The following is an 18,648-nucleotide window of genomic DNA, read 5'->3' on the forward strand; positions in this document are numbered from 1 at the left end:
TTGTTCTAAGCCTGTATGAGTTTATTTCTCCTGTTGAGCACAAAAGAAGATATTTTGAGGAATTTTGATAACCAAACAGTAGCCCCTGACTTCCATTGATTTTTCCCATGCTGAATGGAAATCAGTGCTTGTCAATTGCTGGGTTACCAACATTCTTCAAAATATCTTCTTTGGAAATATATGAAACTATTGGGTCATAATGACTCAAAACTGACCTCCCACATATTTATCTTCCATAAGGAGTGGAAAAGATTTGCCAATTAGACCTTAACAAACAGTTTAGATAAACTGAATTTCAAATATTAAAGTCACTTTTCATAATTTTCCTACAGGCATACATGTTTCGTTTGATTTTAGCATTTAGTTTTAAACCAGTAAGACTCTGGACAGTTACAAGAAACCAGTTACAAAATACACCTAACAAAAAGAACTGACCCAAAAGAACAATACACGCTCAAAATATAAATCAAGCGAGTTTTATTTTAAATAAGAACATTTTCTAGCTGGTGAAATACTTAAGAAGCTCAACATGACTTAATAAATGTATATGTATCTTGTATAATGGTTTTCCTTGACCATAATCTTGAGAGAAATTATCACACACCACTAATGCTCACTATTCATGAAGCATCCAGCTCAATATATATGACAAAATGCTGCCTTAATAAATGCTCATCAGTGGTACACTTGCAGTGGTTTGTATGAAGCATCTCTCCCAGGCCTGGTCAGTCTGAGGGGGTTGAGTCAGTCACAGCTGTCTCCTCCTTTCCTCGTGCCATTGGTCAGTTTCATGTAAAGAAATCTCGTGACGATTGTGTACAATCAGAGAGCATGAGGGCGAGATACAGTCAATGGCACTTTTACTCGGGCTGAGAGGAAACGATGCCTGACTGTGATCTTTACGCTCAATTCAAGCCATGGGAACTTTAAGCACAAGCAGCCGTCATTCTACATCGCCTCTGCCAACACATCAGTGCAACGTCAAATGGAGATCAACTCAACACCCATTAGAACCGATGGATTTTGGGCTGCAGAGGCGATGTTTTTGGAGCGCGGAGGCCGTGTGTGTTTCCGCGGCAGCAGGATGAACGTGGGCACCCAAACTAATCGGTTTAGCACTTGGAAGTCCTTGCAGGGTTGGCAAAGAGTCCTGCACTTTTGCATGGGAACCAGTAGATATTTTTGTCCTGGTAAATGCTCAGTCATAAAAGAGAACTCTCTAGCAATTATAAACTATTATTAACGCAGTTTATTATCGTTAGATGCATGCACGGTAATTTGCTTCTTCGGTTAAGGTGAGTTTAAGGCTTTACAAAAGTAGCTCTTTAAAATGTTGCAAAATGAATAAACATTTTATCAATATCAATCAGAAATGTACCAGAATGTTAAAAATAAGTATTATTTTTAAGTTTTAGCCTCCGCCTTTTTTTTCGCATGTTTTCCCTCGGAGTTCCTCCCCCTGCGGCGCTGGGCGGAGTTTCATACCGAACCAGACGCTCCTTTTGTCGGATTCGTTTCGACCTGACTCCCCGGGGTTTACGGCTAAAAAACAGATACTTAAATACAATAAAACCATTTAACACGAACACGTCGCTAGTTAATAAGCACATCCGCGACGTATTATTGAAAAAGGTAAGTGATTTGATGATTTTTGAGCCCGTTTAGATCGTTTTTCTATTTGCTCGTCCCCGAGTCTTTGTAACATTCATGGCGGCTCTGCAGTGAGGGCTCTGGGGCGAGGGAAGGTACAAGCGGCCGCTCATAGCTCTGTTCGGGATTCTGATACACCAAAACATAATATTATTGTACTAAGTCTGAATATGTGATCAGAATTAAACATTTAAGCATTTATATTCACGACAAAATAATTTTTAGCGAAATAATGCGTTTTTTTTATAATGTCACAATCCCTGCAAAAAATCTAAATGTGCATGCATCCACGCTTGAATTGTCAGCAAGGAGGTATTGATACGTATATATTAAGACATCACTTCACAAATTTAATCGGCGTAAGCGATATTCCTCGTACATTCGCCAGTAGCTTGCTCGCTAGCTGAGGCATTCGTGCCAGCGGAAGCTGCGTGGTGACTCCTGCCGGAATAAAGACGCCATTACCGGGCTTGGAAACAGACTAACGGTCGGTGCGTTACAAGAAACGTATTATACACTAATGTATTTAATCGCTTAGAGTGGCTTTCACACGAATTATTAAAGTAAACATGCGGAGACTTGTTACTGACATTAATTTTAATAAAGCACTATGCATTTTTGACAGTTTACTTTATGCCATACTTTCTGTCAGAAGTGATTAGCTTAGTCTAAGACCACTTGAACATAAAAAGCCCAATAATGGTTTACTGTTACCAGAGGGTCTCGAATATTGCAGAAAAATAGATTTTCCTAGTTTTTAGCTCTTTTGGTTCGGTTGCCCTTGCGCGCGGGCACTGTAACCGTGAAACCGGCGCCTCGTGCGGGCGCGCAGCGACGCCGCAGCTCGTGAAGGACGCGGGTGACACTTCCCGATGATGTCGCGCGCTACATGACATGACACACCACAACATACAGTACAGTACATATTGTGATGCTGGCAAAGTATACAAACATATACATACGAGTCTTTGCTTAACATAATTCCGGATCCCGAACTTAAAAAAATGCTCGCATTTATGAAATATGAAATATACACAAATTAGATGAGATGTTATCACTTATAAATTATTTCTAGTTTTTTAGTAATACAATCAGTTTATTCTTTAAAAAGAAAACAGTATGTGTTATAGTGTCATACGGATAAAAAAAATTAAATGACGGTAATATTTTTATGCATATGATGAAGTAACGTTACTCGCCTATGAATGTGCCGCACTGGCAGCGTGTAAATAGAGAGCGCTCGCGGAGAACGGGAGGAGACACCGAGGCTTCCGGGACACTGATGCACTTTAGTGAGGGTCGTGCTCGTCCTCACATCTCGCTGCTCGTGCTTACATAATCCCAAAGGAAAGTCTTTCCTGCCATTCCGTGCCAAGATGACCCCCGACACCGTGTGCGTGCGTTTCTCTCGCATCCTCAAATCATTTCGTGAAGCCCCGATAGTTGTCGGTCCTTTCCTCGATGCTTTGCTTTGCCGATCGTTATTGGTGAACCTAGAAGAAATTCAAGGTTTGATCATGGATAGGCGTTGGAAATGAGCGTTTAGGGCATCATTGTCATGGTTCTCTTTCAAGCATACGTTTCGGTGTCTCACTATGGGATACGCCCCTTCCGCGTATTCCTCAGAAGCCCAATACCATTACGCCAGCCCCAATTGGCTGGCAGTCATGACGTTGCGTCAGGGAATGGCTCCCTCCTCTTGGTATAAAACGAGCGACGCAACGTCATTACGACATTCAAAAACCTCTTCTCGCTTCACACCAGAAGCCTTCCTAAATCTGATAGCCATCAACTGGTCTCCACGCTGGTTGCTGGCTTATCATTCTGGTACTGTGCTTATAGTCGATCTGTTGGCCACCACGCCGCTTTCGCCTACCCCTCAATCGGCATTCCAGCTCATTGTTAGGGTCATTCAGTACCGCAACTATGGCTGCAGCAATGCAGACTAACGTAGCTAGCGAGGGAGAACCGCGGCTTTGCTCATGCGGGAACAAGATCTCATGCAAAGACACACACCAGGTCTGCTCTGCATGTCTTGGGCTGAAACATGCTCAAATGGCGGTCGATAGTCCCGGATCCTGTGAGCACTGCGCGCGTTTCACCATGAAGAGCCTCCGTCGCAGGTTAGCACGCCAAGCTAGCTTGTCTGGCCATGATCCCCTCATGTCAGCTAGTCCCGCTCCGGTTTCCGCCCCTCAGGTACCTATTCCTGTAGAGCTGCCCACCACGGCAACCCTATCGTGGGGTGAACAACTGGATGTATGCGCCCCTCTGGCCGGTGTCCTCAGCACGGACGAGGAGGAGGAGGAGGGCGCGTTTGAGTTTGAGGAAGAGGGGCAATCGGATTTCCTTCTCTCTGAAGAGGAGGAAGATTTCGAGGATTCCCCTTTTCTCCCCCCTGCGCAATCGGCACAATCCCTCGCTACGGCGGGATCCACGGAGGAGGCGGGCGGGGCACCATCCTCTCCGCTTCTTAGTGTGGATCTGCAAGACGTGTGCAAACGCGCTGCAGAGAAACTCAATATTCCGTGGCCGACCGTAATAGCTGAGACTGCAAAGTCGCGTTATGAGGGGAAGAGGCTGCCGAGAGCTAAACGGGCAGCGAGACAACTCCTTCCAGTCTTTCCAGAGCTTCTGGAAGAGGTTTCTGTCACCTGGAAGGACAACCCTTTTACTAGTAAAATGCCCGTGCAAGGGGGATCTGCGCTCGACGTGGAGGGTATGGAGAAGCAAGGCCTTCTTCGCATGCCCCCCATGGAGCCTTTAGTTGCAGCGCATCTGCATCCAAGGCGTACGGCGGCTGCAAACCCAACGTTGCCATCAAAAGCGGACCGCTTCCAGTCAAGCATGACGGAGCGCGCTTACAAAGCAGTCGCCCTCTCAGTCCGGGCCATGAACGCCATCTCTCTGCTCACCGCATACCAGGCGGAGCTACAAGACGAGGTGTCTGCCACGCCAAGTCAGACACAGTGGGAAGAAATCTGTGTTGTCACAGATCTCTCGCTCCGTCTTCAGAGATGTGCCGTTCAGGCTGCGGGCAAGGCCATGGCCACAATGGTCATTCAGGAGAGAGGACGCTGGCTTAATTTGGCGAATCTCTCCGACAGAGAAAAGGAAGCCATCTTAGATGCACCGGTCGTCGCAGAAGGCATTTTCGGTTCAGCGCTGACACGGATGCAGAAGAGATGCGAGGAGAAGAAAAGGGATGATGAGGCCTTGCAGCTCTGCATGCCCAGAAAGACGCAAACCGCGCCCCCACCACCTCCTCGGCAGACGTTTGCGCAGGCTACAGCTCGCCCACCCCCCAGCTTTCGCATTCCTAGGCGACAGAGACCGCGTGTGAATGCAACAACGGTTCAGAGCGGCGCACCAGAGCAGAAACCCGCCTGGCCCAGAAAAAATTATCCGCCCGCGACAGCTCAGACGGTCCAGCCGGCCCCTCACCCTACCCAGGTGATGAGGAGGAAGAAAAAGGCCGTTTGAGGGGGTCTTCCTGAGGGAAGGGGGCTCACAGCCCCCCCGTTCACTTGTCCCCGACCCTCAGTTGTTCAGCGTTCAACGGAAAACGAGTTCAGTTGTTTACAGATGTTCTGTGGGGAAACCAGAGCCAAGTTGGTCCAGGGGATGCAGAGCAGTGAAGAGAACGAGAGACGATGCAGTGGTGTACACCCACCCACTAGTCACAAGCACTTTACATGCTCAAAGTTCAATAAAGTTTTCACTGTTTCCCCCACAAATGTTGCAAAACATAATGCCCCAAAAAATGTTGCAAAACACTTTGTCAGAACACAGCGTAACACCACCTCGTGGAGTCATCGCTCCGCTGAAGGTGGTGAGCCACATAAACTCTGTCCAAGCGATAAGTGTTCGCGCATGCGCAGTACAGACCACAAACCCGTTTTCAACTCGGCCATACGATGGCGCCGGAACGCTGCAAATAAACTATTGGCGAGAATGCACGCAGTCTCGTTGGGTGCTGAGAACAGTACAAAACGGTTACAGACTGCAGTTTGCAACTTCTCCCCCGCAGTTCAAGGGAATCATTTATTCTCAGGTGCGGGGAGCATTAGTACATGTTCTTCAGGAAGAGATTACCTCACTGCTGAACAAAAAGGCAATAAGAGTGGTCCCACCCGAGGAAAGTCACAATGGGTTTTACTCGAGATACTTCCTAGTCCCGAAAAAAGGGACTCGAGCTCTCCGCCCCATATTAGATCTTCGCACACTGAACAAATACCTAAGGAAGTACAAGTTCAGAATGCTCACCCATTCTACACTTCTGAAACTGGTGCGCCCAGGCGATTGGTTTACATCAATCGACCTGAAAGATGCATATTTTCACATAAAAATATATCCACCCCACAGGAAATTTCTGAGGTTTGCATTCCTTGGCGTGGCATACGAATATCTAGTCCTTCCCTTCGGCTTATCTCTCAGTCCGAGGGTATTTGTGAAATGTACAGAAGCGGCCCTAGCTCCGCTCAGGGAAAAAGGCATTCGTCTCGCTACTTACATAGACGACTGGCTGGTGACGGCTCAATCAGAGCACAAAGCGAGAGATCACACAGCCATGCTCCTAGTACATCTACAGAAACTGGGATTAAAATTAAACACCGAAAAGAGTGTTTTAGTTCCCAGACAGTCAATAACGTATCTGGGGTTGTTACTGGACTCAGTGACATTCAGAGCGCGACTGTCAGAGGGGAGAGTAATAAAATTTACGAAATGCCTGGCCGAATTTCGGAAGGGGAACAATGTTTCTTTTCGCATCTGCCTCAGACTATTAGGTCTGATGGCCTCAGCTCTAATAGTCATTCCCTTAGGCAGACTATTTATGAGAGAGTTTCAACGCTGGGTAGCTTCTCTGAGACTAGACCCGTTACGGCACTCCCGGAGGAGAGTGAGAGTGACGTCCGCCGCAGTCTTGGCACTGCGTCACTGGCGGCGCCCGTGCTTTCTGGTACAAGGGGCACCGATGGGCGTTGTCCAGACCAGGAAGGTCATAACGACGGACGCGTCGTTGTCCGGTTGGGGGGGCATTCACGAGGGCAGGGCAGTGAACGGGAGATGGGGTCCCCATCTGAGCCACTGTCACATAAACTACTTGGAAATGCTGGCCGTCTTTCTGACGTTGAAGCATTTTCTTCCTTTTCTGAAAGGACATCATGTTCTCGTGAGAACGGACAACACTACAGTTGTGGCATACATAAACAGACAGGGAGGTCTCAGATCACTCCCTTTACACATGTTGGCACGCAAACTGATTTTGTGGAGCAATGCCAGTCTTTTATCCCTGAGAGCTACACACGTACAAGGCATAATGAACCGGGGTGCGGATATGCTGTCCAGGGGAAATCCCCTTTATGGAGAGTGGAAGCTGAACACGGAAGTGGTTGGCCAAATTTGGAGCATTTTCGGCAGAGCGACAGTGGATCTGTTCGCGTCACAGGACAATGCTCAGTGCCCTCTGTTCTTCTCTCTGAAGGATCAGAGCGCGCCTCTAGGAATAGACGCACTAGCGCACGAGTGGCCTCGCGTTCTCCTGTACGCGTTCCCACCGATTGCGTTGATATCTCCAGCCCTTCACAGAGTGAGGGAGGAGGGGCTGAGAATGATACTGGTGGCTCCGCGGTGGCCGGGGAAATTTTGGCTGGCGGAGATCATACATATGCTTTACGCAGAGCCGTGGTCCCTGCCACTGCGCAGGGATCTGCTGTCACAGGCGGGGGGGGAGATATTTCATCCTCATCCAGAACGCCTGGCACTGTGGGCCTGGCCAGTGAATGGCTAAATATGAATGCAGCTGGTCTGCCAGACAGTGTCATCAGAACCATACAGAATTCCAGGGCCCTGTCCACTCGGTCACTCTACGAATGTAAATGGGGCGTGTTTGAGCGTTGGTGCGCGGCTAGACACGTAATCCCTTTTCAGTGTTCAGTGGCAGTTATCCTATCGTTTCTGCAGGATATGATAGATCAGGGTAAGGCATTCTCAACAGTAAAGGTGTTTCTTGCCGCAATATCTGCCTGTCATGTAGGTTTTGATAACAAAACTGTGGGGCAGCACCCTTTGGTATGCCGGTTTATGAAGGGTGCGCGTCGCGCTTTGCCAGTTTCGAAACCGATCTCTCCGTCATGGGATTTGGTTCTGGTGCTTGATGCGTTTTCTGTGTCTCCATTTGAGCCATTGGACAAAGCTGACCTGAAATTATTGTCGTTTAAGACGGCGCTGCTGTTAGCTTTGGCTTCAGCGAAGCGCGTAAGTGAAATTCACGCACTTTCTGTGAATTCAGCGTGTACGCAATTTATGCCAGGGGACGCAGGGGTGCTTTTGAAACCTAATCCTGTTTTTATGCCCAAAGTGGTCAATTCTATTGTTCCTCTCAAGTTAAGAGCCTTTAACCCACCGCCTTTTGCTTCAGCAGAACAGCAAAGGCTGAATACGTTGTGTCCGGTGCGTGCTCTGCGCATTTACACTGAGAGGACTAAAGTGTTCAGAGAGAGTGATCAGCTGTTTGTGTCTTGGGCGAAGCCGCGTACGGGGAAGCCGATTACTAAACAGCGTTTATCCCACTGGATAGTGGAGGCAATTTCTCTTGCATATTCCAGTAAGGGTCTTACGCCTCCGTCTGGTTTACGTGCTCATTCAACAAGAGGAATGTCAACGACATGGGCCCTCTTTAAGGGGGTCACGTTACAAGATATCTGTGAAGCGGCGAGTTGGTCCTCACCGCACACATTTGCGAGGTTCTATAAACTGGATGTTACAGCTCAAACGTTTGCACATGCCGTTTTGAGCGTTGGATCTTAAGTGTTGACCAGCCCTATATTAGTGTTTTTGGGTGGCAGGAGACTTCGAGACAGGCTATCTGGCAATACGGGAGTTAGGATATCCCATAGTGAGACACCGAAACGTATGCTTGAAAGAGAACAATAGGTTACTTGCGTAACCCCGGTTCTCTGATAGCATTAAGTGAGGTGTCTCACCAGATCACCCTCCTTGCTGTGTGAAGCGAGGAAGAGGTATGCTTGTTTTGAATGTCGTAATGACGTTGCGTCGCTCGTTTTATACCAAGAGGAGGGAGCCATTCCCTGACGCAACGTCATGACTGCCAGCCAATTGGGGCTGGCGTAATGGTATTGGGCTTCTGAGGAATACGCGGAAGGGGCGTATCCCATAGTGAGACACCTCACTTAATGCTATCAGAGAACCGGGGTTACGCAAGTAACCTATTGTTTCTCACCGTTCGCCGCCGCTGCTGGTGCGTGATGACGCGTTCGCGTCGCGGTGGTCCAGAGGCGGAGCATGGGCACGTCTTCTTCTGATGACATCCGGAACATTGATTAATTACGTCACAATTAGACGACCATTCACAAAATTGAATCTATATTCCCCTGTGTTATGGCAATATATTTATTCCTTAAAACATTTAACTAGCATCTGTTTATGTTAATTGTGTTCTTTTAATTAATTTATTTATTTTTATTGTAAATGTATTTTATTTCAGTAGAACCTGTATTTTTTTTTTTAGATACTAGTGTTTCTATGATAAATATTAGTATGATAGTATCAGTACACTTAGTAGTACCTTAAATTAAATACTTTTACTTATCCCTTTGCTATTAGCCACTCAATATGACAAATAACTATTCCATTGTTACCGGTAAAATATTACACTTTCTCTCTCTCTCTTTCTCCCTCCCTCTCTCAGTATATCAACTATTCTTTTCCATCTAGCATATATTTCAGTTGTTGATTATGCCTATTACAATTTACTAGTAACAATTCAGTTGGTTGTAATGCTGCTTATTCTTTAATAAATTAAAAACAAACAAAAACAAAAAACAAATGCTACTATCAAGATTCTCTTCTATTAGTAATAGTTAAAGGAATATGTACTAATATCTCATAAATATGTAATAATATATAATAAATGACTCTTAATAGACATTGGCATAGTGACTAGTAGTAAATGAATAAGCACTAGTATTTAATGAATGTCACCCTTTGAAATACTAGTAATTAAAAAAGTGCTAGTAACTGAAATTGATATTCGTTTAAATGGATAAATGTTGAAAAGGTTTGCCTTGTTCAGCCAGTAGCTCATATTTACAGCCTCACTTTGAATTGTCTTGTTTTCTTTATGAAGCTACGTGGCCAGGGAAGTGTCAAGGTGGAGCTTGGTGAATTCTGTCATCATGAATGGCAGCACCAGTGTGTCTGGCACCCAGACAGGACGAATCAAGAGCGAGTCAGGTACATTTGCATGTTGTCCATGATGGGTAAAGTCACACAGACACATTGCAGTTATATTCAGCATAAACACACCCTCTGGTTTTTAGCAATTCAGCATGCTTAATGTGTCAGTGTGCATTGTTTTTATTAGTTGCAGATACATGGAGCAAAGAGGACTGTCTGACACTGCTGGAGAGGATACGCAGTCTGCTCCCTGATGGAGACACAATGAAGTATAAAACCACAGAGTCTCATTTTGACTGGGAGAAGGTGGGGTTTGGGGGATTCACTGGAGACATGTGCAAGCAGAAATGGCAGAAAGTTTCCACTGAGGTGAGCCAAATTCCAATGAGCTAAAGCAATAATGTTTCTGTTTTCCAAATAACTGTAATAAGTGTTTATGTTAAAGACACTTTCATAAAATTGTCCATGTAAAGATTATTTTAGCCAGCTTAATAATAAACAGAATGTTAAAATTACTATTTGCCTTGATGTGTAATGATTTTCCCACCCTAGGTGCGTAAATACAGAACGATGACAGAACTGATTGTTGATGCTACTGAGCACGTGAAGAACCCTTACAAGGGGAAAAAATTAAAGGTGAGATTGATAAGATGTCAATATTTAACATTCTCTCTTTTTCTTAATTTGTTGTTTTAGCCTGATGTGAGATGTAAGATAAAAGGTTATTTTCAGAGTTTATGTGTTTATTTCTGTTTTAGACACATCCAGACTTCCCAAAGAAAGCCCTCACTCCCTATTTTCGCTTCTTTATGGAGAAGCGGGCCAAGTATGCAAAAATCCATCCCGAGATGAGCAACTTGGATCTCACCAAGATTTTGTCCAAAAAATATAAAGAGCTTCCTGAAAAGAAAAAGGTTAGTTTTTTTGGGTAGTTGACATGAAACCTTTGGGAAGTTTTACTTGTCCTTCAGCGTGTGAAGTGTGTATTTTAAACTTTAAGATTGTATTTTGCTTGCTTGTTTCTAGTATGAATGCAGCTGAGTGTTGTTGTTGGAGTTTAGTTTACTAAAAGTCTTTAAAAAATAATCATAATAATTGAAATATCAACTTGATTAAGATCAAAATATAAAATGTAATTGAAAATATGAACGTATAATAGTATATACATAATAGTAAAATAACACTTTACATCTCACATTAATTGAAAATATTTTTACTTCAGTATTCATTTGTCCCACAATAGGACAATTTAAATGGCAAAATTATGATTACCAATGGTAAATATTGTACCAGGTATGGTAACCTAAGATATATAATTTCTCTTATACATTTTAATTAACTTTTAAATTATTGATGTTCATTTTAAAAACTTTACTATACGTAAAGTGCTGGTATAAGTAAAATGTCATTATTTCCATAGTTTTGAGTCATGTTTCTCTTTAAGTGCTTGCAAATATTAGGTTTGAAGGTCATCTGTTTTGCTTGTAAATTTGCACTATTGCTTTCGTCAGCTCAAGTACATTCAAGAGTTCCAGAGAGAGAAAGAGGCTTTTGAAAAGAACATGGCTAGATTCAAGTAAGTGTTCACGTTCCTCTGCACAAAAACACCTAACACATGTCAGTCTTTTTTTATTGGTGATCAGTGAGAGGATTTTATTGTTTTTAGGGAAGACCACCCAGATTTAATAGAGGAGAGAAAGAAGTCAGACCTTCCAGAGAAGCCCAAGACCCCTCAGCAGCTGTGGTACAACCATGAGAAGAAGACCTACATGAAAGTTCACCCAGAGGTAGTCTCAGTATAATTTTAGTTTGTTAATAATTTTTCTTATTTTTGAGAGCATCTCATCAGATTGAACTGGTTGTGGAAAGACCTACACTCGCTTTTCCATGTCTGGTGCCTGTAGGTAACCCAGAAGGAGCTGAAGGAAGCATTACGTAAACAGTGGTCCCAATTATCAGACAAAAAGAGGCTAAAATGGATCAGCAAAGCTCTAGAGCTGCAGAAACAATATGAGGTATGACTTTGTGTTTTCACAGTAGCAAAAGTGTTGAAGTCTTTGTTGATAAGAGGGATAAAGGACATTGTGAAATATTGCTTTCTCATACAGGACAGCATGAGAGCGTATGTTGAAGCTCATCCGGATGCAAACTCTGAGGAACACGTCAAATCTGTCCTGACCAAGGCTGAACGGCAGCTCAAGGACAAGTTTGATGGCCGGCCAACAAAACCACCACCGTATGTTTCAAACCACTTCGAAGAATTTGGTTTTCTCTGGAATCCCTTAATTTAGTTGTTTTGCACGGCATATGCAGTCATATCTTACCAAAGTCTTGTTCATACCAAGATATACTGCTCTTAGAATAGAAATAGAATGTTGGTGACCTTTTTGAGATCCACTAATGGTTCTTGTCTATATATTTGCAGTGTTTGAGATATAATCGATTCATTATATATATCATATATATATATATATATATATAGATGTATTAATTTCATGTATATTTTTATTGCTATGTTCTGCAGAAATGGCTATTCTCTGTACTGTGCTGAACTAATGGTAAACATGAAGGACGTGCCAAGTACGGAGCGAATGGTGCTGTGCAGTAAGCAATGGAAGATGATGACCCAGAAAGAGAAGGATATGTTCCAGAAACGATGCGAACAGGTCTGACAGAACAGCCCACTCTTGATTTGTTTAAACCAAAAATAAAATGCTGCTCAATAATTGTAATCTGGAAATGTTTCTGTGGTTGGCCAGTAATGGCTGACCCTGATTTGTAGGATGCTCCGTGGTCGACGGCCAGTATGATACATGCATATGTGTTCATTCACAATTCAAAATGTTGTTAAGTCTCTTATGCCCACCAAGGCTGCATTTGAGCAAAAACACAGTGAAAAAAAAAAGTATAATATTATTACAGTTCAAAATAACTTTCTAGTTTAATACATTTTCAAATGTAATTCATAACTGTAACATCCATTACTCCAGTCATCGGTGTAATAAAGATAAAGATTAAAAAAACATTGCATTTTTAATCAGAATTATACTAGAAGTTGTTCACTGTTCAATGACAAAACTATCAACTGATTTTGTAACTGACTAAAGTGGAAGCTAAACACTTCAGTTAATCAGCAGGGTTATAATAATAATTATTAAAATTGTTATTATTACAGTTCTCAATAACGCAGTTTTGACATCAACAACACTAAAAATAACATGTTCATCTTTCTCATCAGAGAAAGAAACAGTACGAGATTGACATTCAGAGGTTTCTTGAGGTAGGTACAAAGCACTTCATTTCAATTCATTTGATTTAAACAGTTGTTACAGTTGAATTCCTGATCCTGCTTTTAAAGGGAAGCTTGGCTTATTTTGATACTTTGCCTTAATCTCCGTCTCTCTGCAGAGTCTCCCAGAAGAGGAGAGGGAGCGTGTGTTGGGAGAGGAGAAGATGGGAGGCACCAAGCTGAATATAGCGGGTGCAGGCAGCCCCCTAAGGGCCAAATCCCCATCTGTGAAGGTGGGCATGTGCAAGGTGCCCTTGTGGATGTACTTGCATGCTGTTATGCTCTGGTGGTATGTTATCTGAATCAGAATGAGAAGCAGTTTTTCTCTTCTTGTTGTGCTGTAGGAACGGTGTCGTGACACTGAGCTGGATCAGTGTGTACAAGGGCTTTCGAAAGAGAAACGAGACAGTAAGAAGAAAACACGGCTTCCTGAAACGCCGAAGACTCCAGAGGAAATGTGGCAGCAGAGTGTGATAGGAGACTATCTGGCTAAATACAGAGTAAGAGCATCATTAAGGATTTTTTAGATAAAACAAAGAGACCCCTAAAGAATCACAGAATGCTAAAGAAAGATTTGTTCATCTAGAAACAATAACCTTAAGCTGTTTTCTTCACAGAATGACCGGAAGAAAGCACAGAATGCGATGGATGCCGCTTGGAAGGCCATGGAAAAGAAGGAGAAGATTCCTTGGATCAAGAAGGCTGCAGAGGACCAGAAGCGATACGAGGTTCAGTACCGGACCGTGGTCAGTGACCAGACATTTTGACCACTGTCTTCTCACCTGTGCTGAAGAAATGTCAAAATGTTGGTCACCCCTAACTTTGCTCCTCCCCGGAGTAAAGGTGGAGGGGTCTGCAATGGATGCACTTGTGTCTCAGTGTGTATATGCTAAGTCTGTGCTGTTTCTAGCAGAAGTTGGTGGAATTTGTACTTATATTTAATGAGTCTGACTTGCCGACATTGCATCAGTGATGCTTAAATGTCTTCATTTCAGTGTTCTGTCACTTATTCTTGCATATTCTCATTAATCTGACGTCTTGATGTGCTGTAACGGTCGATTCTATATCTTTTTGCAATGTAAACATACGTAGTTTTTGGTTTATTAGCCTGCTCATTTGTTTTCATGAGAATGTCAGCTGTCTTGTGTTTGAGTTCAGGTTGAATAGGAACAGTATAGTCAGAAATAGTCTCTTTGCTCATGTTTCGTTTTTTTCCATCCTGCAGAGAGAGCTGTTAGAAATGAGGACAGTTCTGTCTGGACAGGGACAAAGAAAACCTAAATTCGATGGCGAGCCTAAGAAGCCACCAGTGTGAGTGTAACTTTTTTAGCTTGTTGTTTTCTGAGAGACTTAAAAAATACTATTTCGTCTGTTTCAATGCTACTTTGTCTTCTCCTGTCCAACCTTAGGAGCGGGTATCAAATGTTCTCTCAGGAACTGCTAACTAACGGTGAGCTGAATCACTTCAGCCTGAAGGAGCGCATGGTGGAGATCGGCAAGAGATGGCACAAGCTTAGTCAGATCCAGAAGGACAAGTATAAAAAACAGGTGGAGGAGCAACAACTAGAGTACAAAGCCGAGCTTGACGCTTGGGTAAAGGTAGGAATTTTGTTGAATCTTTCAGTTCTACAAATCAAATAGTCTTTTTGTTTATTATTGAGTGCTTATTTATTGTCCTGTTTATTCAAAAATACATTAAAAAACATATATTGTTCATGAACATGTAATGAAAACATATATTAAAATGCATGCATGCAATCACTTAAAGGGATAGTTCATCAAAAAGGAAAATTCTGTCATTAATTACTCACCCTCATGTCATTCTAAACCTGTAAGACGTTCATTCATCTTTAGAACACGAATTAACATATTTTTGATGAAATCTGAGAGCTTTCTGACCCTGCGTAATTTTTTAGGTTACACTTTATGTTAAGATGTCCTTGTTACAGTGTAATTATACATTTAAGTACAGAGTAATATTAATTAACTACATGTACTTACTATATGATTAGGATTAGGGTTTGGCTTAGGGTTACTTGCATATAATTATGCATAATTTATTGTTAATGTAATAGTAAGCACATTTAACGTGTAACAAGGATACCATAAAGTTACCTTTTTTTTTTAATTAAGCTTTTATTTTTATTTTTTTATTTTAACAAGCTTCACTACGTTTTTTTTTTTTTTTTTTAACAAAGCTAGCTGCTCAGATCGTATAAAATGTCATATAGTATGAATCAGCAAAAATAATATACGTATGTTTGTTTTTGTTTTTAATAGTCGGACTAAGATGTAATCAAGGGAAAAAATTTAAATTTTTACTTGATGGTTACAGTGCAATACATTTTCATAATAAACTTTTGAGAAATTGGCACATTTTAAAAAGATTTTCCTTTTTCATGGAAACTTTCGTCTCTCAATGACCTTATTTAAAAAAAAAATTGTGAGCAATATGAGTTTTGAGATTTGCAGTAACGTATTTCCCTGTCTCTTTTTTCTTGTTTTCCTAGTCACTATCCCCTCAGGAGCGTGCGGTATATAAAGAGTTCTCATCTACGGTAAGTAATTGCTCATTTTTGGGGCTGTAATTTGCGCTTAAAGCTCTGACTATTAGCATTACGTCTCACACAGGCATTCATATAGCTGAGATTGTGATTTACTCTTCTCTATATCGATACCCCTGCACTGCATGGCAAGATGAGGCACCTTAGTTCATTTAGTTGTTTGACCTTTGCTTGTAAAAGCTCTTTCTCTCCTTGCCATCACGTGTGGCTTCATTATTTACTTTCTCCCTATTTAGAATCACATCTCTTGGCTCAAACTAACATGATTTGAATGAATAATGTTCTTAGGGCTTACAGTGGGGCTACTAATCATTGCTTAAGCTTGAATGTGTTTTTTTTTTCCCCTGTGCCGCTCTGTCCTTGCATCCCCACCCTGCCCTCACTCTGCCCTCACAGAAACGGCGAAGCACTACAAAAGCACGAGGTCCCGCGGCGAAAGTCCAAGTCACCAAGGGGAAGGCGGTAGGTGCCAGAGCCGCGACGGTGGGTCCTGGGGGGGGCAAGCGTTCCATGGCGTACCGGGCCAAGGTAACGCCCGCTCTCTCTGGGCAACTCACCCACACAGGCTGTGGACTCTTTATGAAGTGCCTTACAATGTTACATCATTTAAAATTTCACTAATTGATTTTGCGGATGATGTGTGTGTGCGCGCAAATACAGTGATATGCACATATAAAGAGAGTTTGAGAGATGTGTGACTCTTGGTTTCCAGCAGGACACGTCGGACTCAGATGAAGATGATGAGAAAACAGATACGTCAGATTCGGAGGATGAAGATGATGAGTCATCTGGCAGCACTGATAGTGATGATGATGACGAAGATGATGAGGTTAATTTTGCTTTGGTTAGAGGAACACTCCACTTTTTTTGAAAGTAGAATTAAACAGTTGAGTTTTAACTGTTTTTGAATCCATTCAGCTGATCTCTGGGTCTGACAGTAGCACTTTTAACTTAGCTTAGCATAGATCATTAAATCTGATTAGACCGTTAGCATCTCTCTCAAAAATGACCAAAGAGTTTCTATATTTTTCTTTTTTAAAAGTTTACTCTTCTTTGGTTACATCATGTACCAAGACTGACGGAAAATGAAAAGTTGCGAATTTCTTGGGCGATATGGCTAGGAACTATACTCTCATTCCAGTGTAAGAATCAAGGAAATGATGCCATACCCTGGGTGCAGCAGGTTCAGTGATATTATGCAGCACCTGAAAAGAGTCAAGTTTTAAGTAGGAAAAATATAGAAACTCTTTGGTCATTTTTAAGCAATATGCTAACGGTCTAATCAGATTTAATGATCTATGCTAAGCTAAAAGTGCTACCGCCAGACCCAGAGATCGGCTGAATGGATTCAAAAACAGTAAAACCCAACTGTGTAACTCTAGGGGAGTTCGAAAATTAGCCTATTTAAAAAAACAAAAAATGTGGAGTGTTCCTTTAAATTCTAGAAAATCTGATTTGTTATTGGCACAGGCATTAATTATTTTCTAATGTTGACTTAGAATGAAGATGACGATGATGATGACGACAATGATGATGATGACCAATCGGACGGTTCCAGCAGCTCATCATCAGAAGATAGTATTGACTCTGATTCAGACTAACCTGTCCCACCCCCTCTTAGAGGGGGTTGTGCCGGACACACCCCCTAGCAACACCCCTCCTGGAAAACAGGGAGGAGGTCCAGTAGCTGTGAGCTCACAGCATGCAGTAATCTGGCTCCTTGTCTTTACAGGGAAAAAAACAGGATGGGGGCCAGCAGCTCTCCCGTCACCCATGTCCATGTGTCATGCGACTTGAAGTCAATCGGACAACTGTTTTTTTTTTGTTTGTTTTTTTTAAAGGAGCTGTGTTACACGTGTGGCAATAGCATCAATTTTATTGCCTTTATATAGGTGTGTTATTAAAATCTGTGTTGTTTTGTTCTTTTTATTTTAACTTGGAAATAATTTGTTCATTTAAGCCGGTTGAGCTTTTATAAGTTACGAAAGTATCAGGGTTGCTCAGAGGTGGATGTTAGGGATGAGAGACTTTGAAATGAAGGAGATGAATTCTCCTGTTCTCCTGTTTATATTTGTTTGCCTCACTTAGTTGCTGGGGCTCTGAGGGCTATAAGAGCTGCTCAAGTCTTGTTTGGATCATTCTGTTGCAGATCCTCTATAATAAATGCACTTTTCCCCTCTTGTACTCGATTGTGTATTTTCATATACTTGTGAAAAGTGATATTCACATACTGTTTTGCAAAGGGATTGTTAGTATTTGAATTGGAGGGTTTTCCAATGTGCCAGATTATTAAGTATGTTGTTATAAATAATATGACAGACCAATGCAGTGATTTCCAAGCTTTACAGATCCAGATCCGGACTTTCAACCAGCTGAGGGACCCTCAGTATAAAGTTGTTGGATTTCATTCATTTAATTATAATAATAAATTCCATGATTGATAATAAAAGGATAATAATAATAATAATAATAATAATGATAAAAACAATGAATCCTTGTATATATTTTTATTATTATGTATATAAAATATGATTGTAATGTCTTCGTGTATTTATCATGTTCCCATAAATATTTATAGAAAAATATATAAAGTTTTAAATAAAATCTTTTTATGTCTCAAGATGGAAGATGCTGATATGATCTTTTTTAAAATTAATTTAAAAACATTCGCAAAAAATCAACAAATTTACTAATGCATCATTTAACTTAATTTTACATGCAGTCGGTAGTCACAGTTGTTTCCAAATACGTTGAAACTATTAAATGAAATAAAAAAATAAAACTTGTATTAAATCTCTGTTCTTAGCGTGTAACACCTCTATTTTTGTGCTTTTGATGACCTTAATTAATTGATGCGCATTACTTAAGAGATAAGGAAAATCAGCAAGGTTTTCTCAAAGAGCGATACTGTCAATTCTGTAAGTAAAGCTGAATTTAATACTGCAC

At 42.0% G+C, this 18,648-nt stretch overlaps 1 protein-coding gene and 1 long non-coding RNA gene across 7 annotated transcripts; one reads left to right on the forward strand and one right to left on the reverse strand.

Annotated features, from left to right (window-relative positions):
* Positions 1 to 519: 519 nt before the first annotated feature.
* LOC113045693 (nucleolar transcription factor 1-like) lies at positions 520 to 17,886 on the forward strand. Of its 6 annotated transcripts, none has more exons than XM_026206272.1 (20): positions 520 to 1,190; positions 9,800 to 9,906; positions 10,037 to 10,218; positions 10,402 to 10,485; positions 10,608 to 10,763; positions 11,361 to 11,425; positions 11,516 to 11,636; positions 11,754 to 11,864; positions 11,958 to 12,085; positions 12,374 to 12,515; positions 13,088 to 13,129; positions 13,258 to 13,371; positions 13,483 to 13,638; positions 13,756 to 13,884; positions 14,364 to 14,449; positions 14,548 to 14,737; positions 15,649 to 15,696; positions 16,099 to 16,230; positions 16,415 to 16,531; positions 17,202 to 17,886. In XM_026206272.1, the coding sequence occupies exons 2-20, from the start codon at positions 9,849 to 9,851 to the stop codon at positions 17,301 to 17,303; spliced, it is 2,163 nt and encodes a 720-aa protein (XP_026062057.1). In that variant the 5' UTR covers positions 520 to 1,190; positions 9,800 to 9,848; the 3' UTR covers positions 17,304 to 17,886. The 6 variants fall into 6 exon arrangements, with proteins under 6 accessions (XP_026062057.1, XP_026062060.1, XP_026062061.1 ...); XM_026206275.1 differs by lacking the exon at positions 520 to 1,190 and adding an exon at positions 1,260 to 1,632 and having other exon boundaries at positions 16,099 to 16,164; XM_026206276.1 differs by lacking the exon at positions 520 to 1,190 and adding an exon at positions 1,260 to 1,632 and having other exon boundaries at positions 16,099 to 16,164; positions 16,418 to 16,531.
* On the reverse strand, positions 1,955 to 9,109 carry LOC113045695 (uncharacterized). Its single transcript, XR_003276017.1, has 2 exons — positions 8,894 to 9,109; positions 1,955 to 3,143 (listed from the first exon to the last, which is right to left on the reverse strand). It is a non-coding gene; the product is annotated as an uncharacterized LOC113045695 (long non-coding RNA).
* Positions 17,887 to 18,648: the final 762 nt, after the last annotated feature.

Source organism: Carassius auratus, chromosome 27 (genome assembly GCF_003368295.1).
Source record: "Carassius auratus strain Wakin chromosome 27, ASM336829v1, whole genome shotgun sequence".
NCBI classification, from domain to species: domain Eukaryota; kingdom Metazoa; phylum Chordata; class Actinopteri; order Cypriniformes; family Cyprinidae; genus Carassius; species Carassius auratus.

What these genes read in the sequence shown, in the direction of transcription:
- LOC113045693 (XM_026206272.1), top strand. Translation starts at nt 9,849, where the DNA reads ATGAATGGCAGCACCAGTGTGTCTGGCACCCAGACAGGACGAATCAAG. An exon ending in GAGCCTAAGAAGCCACCAGT is followed by an intron (nt 14,450 to 14,547) that starts GTGAGTGTAACT and finishes GTCCAACCTTAG; the next exon opens with GAGCGGGTATCAAATGTTCT. An exon ending in ATGATGACGAAGATGATGAG is followed by an intron (nt 16,532 to 17,201) that starts GTTAATTTTGCT and finishes ATGTTGACTTAG; the next exon opens with AATGAAGATGACGATGATGA.